Raw genomic sequence first — 9,618 nt, 5'->3', positions numbered from 1 at the left:
GAACCCAGGACCTTTCAGTCCCCAAGACGACGCTCTATCCATTGAGCCAAACTGGTTTCGGTGTAATGTTTTTTAATATGGATTTCAGAGAGAGAAAGGGAGAGGGAGAGATTGAAACATCAATCAGCTGCCTCCTACAGCCCCCTACTGAGGATTAAGCCTGCAACCTAGGGAATTGAACTGGTGGCCTCCTGGTGCATGGACCAACACTCAACCATTGACCCGCACCAACCATTGGCCAGGCTTTTCCTGTAATTTATTAGAAATCACATGATTTAGCCCGGCCGGCATAGCTCAGTGGTTGAGCATTGACCTATGAACCAGGAGGTCACTGTTCGGTTCCTGGTCAGGACACATGCCCAAGATGTGGACTTGATCCCCAGTAGGGGACGTGAAGGAGGCAGTCAATCAGTGATTCTCTCTCATCATTGATGTTTCTATCTCTTTCTCCCTTGCTCATTCTCTCTGAAATCAATAAAATGTATATGTGGTTTGTTTTGTTTTTTATTTTTGTTTTTTTATTTTTATTTATTTTTTCGTTTTTTTTAATTAATTAATTAATTTTTTACATATTTTAATGATTTTTTTGCCCCCCTCCCTCCCTCCCACATATCCCCTCCCTCCCCAGAGTTTTATGTCCATTGGTTGTACTTATATGCATGTATACAAGTCCTTCGGTTGATCTATTATCTCCCCCAGATCCTCCTCCCCTCCCCGCTGTAATTTGACAATCTGCTTGTTGCTTTACTGTCTCTATATCTATCTTTTGGTTCCTCAGTTTATAATGATCTTTATTATCCACAAATGAGAGGGGTCATGTGGTGTTTCTCTTTCATTGATTGGCTTATTTCACTCAGCATGATGTTCTCCAATTCCATCCAGGTTGCTGCAAATGATGAGAATTCCTTCTTTTTTATGGCAGCATAGTATTCCATTGTGTAGATGTACCATAGTTTTTGGATCCAATCATCTGCTGACGGGCACCTAGGCTGTTTCCAAATTCTGGCTATTGTAGATTGTGCTGCTATGAACATAGGGGTGCATATATCCTTTCTGATTGGTGTTTCTAGTTTCTTGGGATATATTCCTAGGAGTGGGATTGCTGGGTCAAATGGGAGTTCCATTTTCAGTTTTTTGAGGAAACTCCACACTGTTCTCCACAGTGGTTGCAGCAGTCTGCATTCCCACCAGCAGTGCACGAGGGTTCCTTTTTCTCCGCAACCTCGCCAACACTTGTCGTTTGTCGATTTGTTGATGTTGGCCATTCTGACAGGTTGTTTTGTTTTTTAAAGGTAAGACATTTCCAAATAAAACATTTTAAAATTATATTGACTACTGCTGTTATGCGAAAATAGAACTCTATCCCAGGAAGACATGATATGTAATATCAAAACTGAGAAGAGAGGAAATGAAAGAAAAAAACAAACTGAGAAGAGCAAATTGGTTTCAGTTTGAGCAACAAAGGGTTTGACGGCCGGGCTAAATCATGTGATTTCTAATAAAAATACAGGAAAGCCTGGCCACTGGTTGGTATGGGTCAATGGTTGAGTGTTGGTCCATGCACCAGGAGGCCACCAGTTCAATTCCCTAGGTTGCAGGCTTAATCCTCAGTAGGGGGCTGTAGGAGGCAGCCAACTGATGTTTCAATCTCTCTCTCCCTCTCCTTTTCTCTCTCTGAAATCCATATTAAACCCTTCGCTGTGGAGAGAAGGGTCACCAGGCTCCATTTGGTCTCATCGAGGAAATCCCTGCGCTGTTGCTTGCCACGGTGCTGGAGGGGAAGGCCAGAGGAAGATTTGCATTTGATATCCCTAATCTAACCCAGAGCTTCCACGTGGAAGATAAGGATGTGATGCCCGCAACAGCCATCGTCTTTACCCTGTTGCTTTAGTCTCAAGTCAGCATCTGAGGCAAATATAAAGACATTTTAATTTTTTGGGATGATTTGTTTTTTGCAATTATTTGTTTCTTTCAATCCCTGTTATCAATTGAGAGCTGACTTCATTTTGCCTTCCTCTCTGGCATTATCATCAAGTTAGTGAATTTAATTCCTTTTTCATCCTCAGTTCTTTCTGCACAGTGCCTTTCGTCTTTTTTCTTTAGACCAGGCATTTTCCATCTTCTTTATCCAAAGTCCTATGGCACAGGATTACATATTCTTTTGCCCATCTGACCAAAAATAGGCATAATTTTTATCCATTCACATTGCATGGCTTATTGTGTTGGATGCTGTCATTCTTTTTATTTTATTTGACAATCTAAGGGAAAAGAGGTCAGTGCCCATGACTAAATAGTCAGGTATTGCATGTTTTAAAAATTCTTGCAGCACACCGGTTAAAAATCGCTGGCCTAGACACTTCTGGTCACAAGTAGAAATTTATCCAATTGTCTCTCTTTTGATCAAATATTTTCCTCCAGTTTTTTGTTTTATTCCTGATTAAGAGATAACTACCACTATAGTAATGATAGATAGTAAGTTCTAATAGCTAGTTAATTTTAACACTCATTAAGTACAAGTGTCAGCTTTAGTAAAAAAACAACAACACAAACAACACACACAAAGAAAACTGTCCAGCCCTAGCCAGTTTGGCTCAGTGGATAGAGCATCAGCCTGCGGACTGAGGAGTCCCAAGTTTGATTCCCATCAAGGGCACATGCCCAAGTTGCCCACTTGATCCCCAAGATGGGGTGTGAAGGAAGCAGCCGATCAATGATTCTCTCATTGACGTTTCTAACGCTCTATCCCTCTCCCTTCCTCTCTGTAAAAAATCAATAAAATATATACATTAAAAAAAGAAAAAGAGGCCCATTCCTGGTCTCAGAGATTCCCTGATTCAGAGAGTGGAGGAGCCACCAGCAGATTTTAGGGATGTGCCCTCCCCTCCCAGAGCCCTTCGACCCTACCACCCCTTCCTGTCTTTCCTCATTTTCTATTTTTGTCAATCCCCTCCCCCACCCCCACTATCAGCCATACTTTACTCTCTAGGGCAGGTCACCCTCCCCCCTTTCCATGCCAGGGCCTCCTCTGCTGCTCTGAAATCAGCTGACCTTCTGGTGTAGAAACCTCAGCTAGCTCTGTGCTGGAATGATGTGGCAGAAGGTGATTGGCTCAGTGGGGCCCTAAAAGGAGCTGCAGCCAAAGGGATTCTGTAGAAGAGGCTGCTCCTCTGAAACACTTCTCAGCCCTGTTCCTCGCCATCAGGCCACAGCCTTCTGAACCCTGAGCAGCCATGTGCTACTCCAAGGTGAGTGAGAGCAAATGATTCAGGGACAGTAGGCCCTGGGGCCCCATTTCCCACTGGTGTTTGTTCCCCTCTCCCACCAGTGCAGCCCCACCCTAGCTGATCTCTACATGCACCCGGCTCTATTCCATCCCCCGGCCATGAGAGACCCTGGAAGCAGCGTGTAATGAGGATGAGACCTGTATGGTCATGGTGATGGCCCTGGGCCTGGTTGGGTGGATGCTACCCTGGCACCAAACTAAAATTCTGAATAATTCTTGACAAAGGCCCCACAGTTCCATTTTGTGCTCAGCCTTTCACTTCATGTAGCAGGTTCTGGTTGTGGGGCCAAAATTCATGTCTGGGAGAGAAATCATGGGGGCAACTCTGTGTGTATGAGAAGAGGGGTGTGTGTGTGTGTGTGTGTGTGTGTGTGTGTGTGTGTGTGTGTGTGACTGAGAAACAATGAGTCTTATGGGAAAAGTGTTACTTTAACAATTAGATCTGACATATTTGGGGGAAGAGCTGGAGAATGGAGGGTCTATTAGTGAGAAGAAATACCGATCCCAGTAGACCCTTTATGTCCTAATGCCCTGAAGGTGGGAGGTGGGCAGTGCTTTCCTGGGAGCTTAACAGTCCTCTCAGGCATTGGCCTCAGTGTTTATTCTTCCATTTTATGGTGCCTTCCAACCTCCCCACACCCTACCAGCGCCCTCAGCTCCACCCCACACCTTAGCCATGAGGTTGAGCTCCAGGATGCTTTGGATCGTGGAATCATTGGTGAGGAATAGTGATCCAGGGCTCAGTGACCAGATTGGGGCCATAAGATGGAAACTCAAGAGGAAGTCTATGGGGTACTCCCTGTCTCGTTGGTTTAGGGGTGAGCCAAGAGTTTAGGGGTGAAAAAGGGCCTGGGGTGCTGTGTGCCTGCAAGGCCAGCAGTCAGGAAGAGCAGCTGGATGTAGGCACCTCTGTGTCTGCCCCTCCTCAGAGCGCAGTGGTCTCTGCCAATTCCTCCCTCAACAAACTCTTACTGGTACCATAGAGGGTTGGGTATCTGGGAACCAGGTTGCCCTGCACACTCCAGAACAATGTTCATACTTGTACGCTTGAGTGTCCTGGTCAGTGTGAGTGTGTGAGCATGTGTACAACAGGTCTGGAGGTTGGCAAGTCATATAAGATCAATGTCACTATTATCTCCACAGATATCCTTCAAATATCGAGAGAAAATGAAGACTGAAGTGGTAAGAAGCTCTTCCCCATGTATAGATAGGGTGTGGGTGGGGCCTGGGTTTGACTGTGGGAGGGTAACAATGTTCTGGCCTTCCTGGGATCCAGGAAGGAGAAGGATCAGATCTCTTTGTCCCAACTCTGTTTTTCCAGAACCAGGCTATAGACATATTCTTTGATGGGCTCAATCCCGAAGAAGAGGACCAGGTGGGTCAGGGTTTCCACTCCTGTGCTCTGCACAATTTGGGTGGGATGGTATCACAATGATGATGATGATGATGATGATGATGATGACGACAATAATGATGAAGGTGCCACCTCAGGTTGGCTCATTCCTTATGTTGGACAAAATTGACACCTGTGTGGCGGGTGAGTACACAGGTGGGGAATAGGAAGGCCCAGGGAGCCTGAGAGGTGTCCAAGTCACAGGTATACTGATGACAGAGCAGGGCCCTAGGCACATGGCTGACCAGTTATGGGGAGATGGTGAGCTGAGAACAGGGGATAAGACTGAAAGTGAGGGAGGCTGCAGGAACTTAAATGAAGTAATTTTTTCCCAACAGGTCCAAGTAGGCATAAAAAAGCTGGAGGTGAGTTTTGGCCTCGCCCTTCCCCCAAAGCTTAGTCCCCAGGAGTTTGGCTGGGCCAGGTTATTGGGGTGAGCTTTGGCTCCCGTGGAGGTCACAATGGGGACTACAGACCTCTGGCTGGGGATGTAAGGAGCAGGTCTGCAGCCTCCCTCCTTCCTCTCTTCAGGACCGCTTCAACGATGCCTTTGTTGATACCGTAGTTGCTCACTGTGAGGACAACCAGGTGAGTCTGAGGCACCTGTCGCACCCCTCTGTGCTTCTCCTTCACCCCAGTCTCTTTTGATGTTGGCGCTGCCATGTGCACACACAGCCCCTGAGTGGGGTGGGGTGGGTGGGATGGAGAGGTGGAGGGGTGGCTGGCACCAGCTCCTGACCTCCCCACCCAGCACACAGTGGCCAAATCCCTGTCCTCATTTCATGCATTAATGGGGCACCCCCTGGGGCCAGTCAGCCAACAAGCAGGTATGACCATCATGGTTTAGCTGCAAAGGGGAATTGCGGCCTGAACCTCCGCAAGCGGTCCTTGTGGACTGCCGGCAGGAAAGCAGGCAGCTCTGTGTATGAGGCTCTGTCAGGACCCATTCGGATCCTACACATGCCCCATCCCCACAGGAATGTGCTCCCTTACTTCCGGAACAGCAGCAGGAACTGCGGAACAGAATCCGTAGTAAAGTCCAGGAACCAGGCTCGGAGCAGAAATCTGAGCCGGAAGGATCGAACAATGAAAGTTCAGGTGATTTTGAGAGGATGTTTATTAACGCTGGGGAGGGTGAAACGAGGAGGGCTTAGGATGGAAGCAGCACCAGCAGAGAGCCTCGGCAGGGCTGCTTTGGCTCACTGGAAATTTAGAGAAAAGGGGGGCCTTGGAGACAGGTTTGGGGGGTCAGTCCAGACGAGCTGCTGCTGCCCATTGCTCCTCTGGTTGCAAGTCTGCCGGGGACCCAGAGTTTAGGCGATGCATGTCTGAAAGGGAAGAAAGGTGTGGGCTTGCTCCTGGCTCCTTTGTCTTGAGGGGTTTAAAGGCTGGAGTTCTTCAGGCCCGGAGCAGCCAGGCCCGGAGCAGCCTGCCCCTGCCCCAAGGCTGCCTCTCAGACATGGCTGGAAACTTTTGTGGGAACTTGAGGGTCTGCTGAATCAAGAGATGAAGGCTTAGATCTGGATGTGTTGAGTTAGTATAGGGCTGGGGTGTCAATCTTTGAGTGCCTTGGGTGGGGCCTAGATGAGGCTGGTTGACCTATTTGGAAATGTCTTTTGTGTGAAGTGTATCATTGGGCATGTGGTGGTATTGTTGATATGAGAAAATGCTAAGTAACTGATTTACTATCTGAAAAGAGATTTATTATCGGGGAAAGGGAGGGAGGAAGAGACTGAACATAAACTGCACCTATGAATGAGGACAATGGGGGATGGGGAGGGGACGGAGGGTGGGGTGGGAACCTGGTGGAGGGGGGAAGAAATGAGGAACCTTTGTAACAATATGAATAATAAAGATTGATTTTTTTTAAAAAATAAAAAAAAAATGGCAATAAACAATAATAAAAAATAAAAAAGGCTGGAGTTCTTGGGGAAGGATCTCAATAGAATATTCACCAGCTTTATGTTGCTCTGCCAAAATGAGATGTGTTCCTTTACCTTATCTGGGTTTGGGTGTGTTTGGCACTAACTGGATACTGCTATCTATCTCCCTGTTTTTGGAGGAGAAGTATGAGCCACTTAGTCTTTTTATTTATTTATTTTTAATCCTCACTGAAGATGTATGTTGACTTTAGAGAGAGTAAGGGGTGGAGAGAGAGAGAGCCAGAGAGAGAGAGAAGGAGAGAACCATCTATGTGAGAGAGAAACATTAATCAGTTGCCTCTTGTATTTGCTTTGAACAGGGATTGAACCTGCAAACTAGGTATGTTCTCTAACCAGAAATCAAACCCACAATCTGTGTCGGTGTACAGGACGATGTTCTAAACCATTTACTCTTGTGTCCCTGGTTAGGGAAGACAGGATTTTGCATTGTACTCAATGGCTGAAAAGCCTCAGTCCTTTAACCATCTGTCTCAGCTTCCCTATTCCACTTGCCCTGGATTGCTAACTAGTCTCTCTCACAGGGGCCCAGAAACCTGAGGAGAGCTTTGGGGAATGGGTACTGAGGTTGTTCCGAGAGATGCTAAATCGACAGAAGAAGATATGGAAGGATGTGCTGGCCTCAATTTTTGCCTCCTTTGTCAAAGTGGCGAAGACCATCTGGAGTGTAATTGAGAGTTTCTTCTCTAGTGTGGCAAAGTGTTTCTCAAGTTTATGCCAGGCCTAAGGAGTCCCATGAGATCCTGGAGGAGCTCAGCCACACCTCCCAGCCCTTTGATTCCCCCGTTCCCATAGAATATTTGCTTTCCTGCTCACCCCTGACCCATCCTCCACAACCTCCCTCACGTCCACCCTGTTCACAGCCTCTCTTCCCAGCTTGCCTGGGTTTCCTTCTCTTGCTATGGCGTTTTAATAAAAGCTGGTTGGCCTTGGGAGGGGGCACAAGTGGGGTGGAGGAGGTCAATGGGGAAAAAGGGAGATCTGTAATACTTTCAACAATAAAGGTGATTTGCTTCAAAAGTTGATTGAACCAAATTGAGTGCTTGACTGGATGGGGGTTGGGAGGTGGAGTGCGGGTGCTCAGTGCGCCAAGCAGATGGACCTGGGCCTGGATCTAGGCTCTGCTGAAAAAGGAGAACTTGGGTAAGCTTCGATTGTATCTAATGTCCATCATGGATGGAGCCAGTGACCTCCCTCTAATTAAGCTGTTACATCGTTGGTTTATGCCCCTTATAGATTGGGAGTATTTACATAAATAGTTCTTGCAGGACCAGATAACTAAGGGAGGGCAAGTGATTTCCTGAATGTGCATTAGGGACAGTGATTAACTAGGTACAGAGTCCACCTGACCTCTCTAATCTGTAAACAGGGCACTGGTCACACTGACCACAGACTTACCATGAGCAGCTGGATTTCAGCCTGTGCACGGCTTCCTGCAGGGCCTGGCACACAGTAAGTGCTCAATAGCTGCACCTTTCTGAACACCAGGAGCTCAGGCCTGGGGACTTTGGCCCCTTTGCTTTTCCTGACCACCCTTTTTGGGCCTTCATAACTGGGGCTGGGCTGGGCCTCTCAAACTCCTTCATGTTCTTCCAAGATCAGAGGCCCAGGGACTGGGGCAGTGGTGGCGGTAGGGAGCTGGCAGAGTGCACTTCCACATGAGCCTAGAAGGAAGGCAGAGTAGGCAGGGGGCAGCCATCTGATCTCTGGGCTGGCCACCTCACCTGGGCCTGCAAATGCAGAGACTGGGGGAGCCTGGAGCAAGGCCTGAGGCCTGAGAGGGCCAGCGCAGTTCACCATCTGTGAGGCCAAATGCCTCCCACCCCCAGCCCTGACTCCCTGCTCCAGGCAGATGTATGAAGACCAGCTTTGCATTCAGGGGTGATTGGCAGCAAATAGCAGCTGCTGAGATGAGATGAAGGTGGGACTTTGACCTGAAGCAGGAAGAAAAGGGAGGAAGTGGGCCTGATGAAGAGCAAACACTCCAAGGTGGATGTGGGGAGGGTTTGGGAGCCAGGAGACCTGCAGGATGGGGACATTTCTGTGGGTCAGTATCCTGCACCCTCTTCTGCCAGCTTCAGACCCTTTGGATGGTAGGAAGGAAATCTTGGTTCCTAGAAGGAGCTCCCCACCATGGCCAGCTGTCAGTCCTGCAAGAGGAGCAATGGCTGGACCCGCACCCTTTCAGTAGCTTCCCGCTGGTCCCGATAATCCTGAGGACCCTGCCCCAGGAGGGGAGGGCACTAGTGGCAAGGATCTTCCTTACCTTTGGCCTGGCCCCTACCTTCCTAAGGAAGGAGGCAGCCCAGCTGAGGGTTCCTTTGAGCAGAGCCCCACTGGTGCTCACGTCCTACCTCCTTCACTTCCAGGGACCCCTCTGGCATGCCTTCACACTAGAAGGCCCGTCTCTGTCCTGACTCCCCAGCTCCGAAGGCTGCCCACTGCAGGTCCTGACCAGCTTTCATTACCCTTGGCCATATCCTCACTTCATGTCCCATGTGCCTTTATTTTTCTTTTCTTTTCTTTTCTTTTTTCTTTTCTTTATGTTTCTTCTTCTTCTTCTTCTTCTTCTTCTTCTTCTTCTTCTTCTTTTTAATATGTTTTTATTGATTTCAGAGAGGAAGGTAGAGAGAGAAAGAGGTAGAAACATCCATGATGAGAGAATTATTGATCGGCTGCCTCCTGCACACCCCCTACTGGGGATCCAGCCCACAGCTCAGGCATATGCCCTGATCCGGAATCAAACCTTGACCTCCTGCTTCATAGGTCGATGCACAACCACTGAGCCATGCCACACCATGCCAGCTGGGCTCTTTTAGAGATTTATGGATTATTTTAGAGAGAGAAAGGGTGAGATAGAAACATCACTGAGAAGGAAACATTGATCACCTGCCTCTTGCATACTTCCTTTTGGGGATGGTGCCTGCAACCTGGGCATGTGCCTTAACTGGAAATTGAACAGGCAACATCTTGGTTCATGAGTCAACTTCTGAGCCACACCG

General features: G+C 48.1%; 1 protein-coding gene across 3 annotated transcripts; it reads left to right on the top strand.

Moving 5' to 3' along the window:
- The first annotated feature begins 2,997 nt into the window (after nt 1-2,997).
- Nucleotides 2,998-7,636, top strand: IL32 (interleukin 32). Of its 3 annotated transcripts, XR_006739708.1 has the most exons (6): nt 2,998-3,245; nt 4,427-4,658; nt 5,015-5,041; nt 5,208-5,264; nt 5,654-5,774; nt 7,141-7,636. XR_006739708.1 is itself a non-coding variant. In XM_045571368.1 (5 exons), the coding sequence occupies exons 1-5, from the start codon at nt 3,231-3,233 to the stop codon at nt 7,341-7,343; spliced, it is 423 nt and encodes a 140-aa protein (XP_045427324.1). In that variant the 5' UTR covers nt 3,012-3,230; the 3' UTR covers nt 7,344-7,636. The 3 variants fall into 3 exon arrangements, 2 of the variants coding, with proteins under 2 accessions (XP_045427324.1, XP_045427325.1); XM_045571368.1 differs by lacking the exon at nt 4,427-4,658 and having other exon boundaries at nt 3,012-3,245; XM_045571369.1 differs by lacking the exons at nt 4,427-4,658; nt 5,208-5,264 and having other exon boundaries at nt 3,012-3,245.
- The last annotated feature ends 1,982 nt before the right edge of the window (nt 7,637-9,618 follow it).

This window comes from Pipistrellus kuhlii, unplaced genomic scaffold (assembly GCF_014108245.1).
Source record: "Pipistrellus kuhlii isolate mPipKuh1 unplaced genomic scaffold, mPipKuh1.p scaffold_m20_p_4, whole genome shotgun sequence".
In the NCBI taxonomy this organism is placed as follows: Eukaryota; Metazoa; Chordata; class Mammalia; order Chiroptera; family Vespertilionidae; genus Pipistrellus; species Pipistrellus kuhlii.
This window is presented reverse-complemented; position numbering and strand designations above follow the sequence as displayed.

What these genes read in the sequence shown, in the direction of transcription:
- IL32 (XM_045571368.1), top strand. An exon ending in TAGGCATAAAAAAGCTGGAG is followed by an intron (nt 5,042 to 5,207) that starts GTGAGTTTTGGC and finishes TCCTCTCTTCAG; the next exon opens with GACCGCTTCAACGATGCCTT. An exon ending in CTCACTGTGAGGACAACCAG is followed by an intron (nt 5,265 to 5,653) that starts GTGAGTCTGAGG and finishes CCATCCCCACAG; the next exon opens with GAATGTGCTCCCTTACTTCC.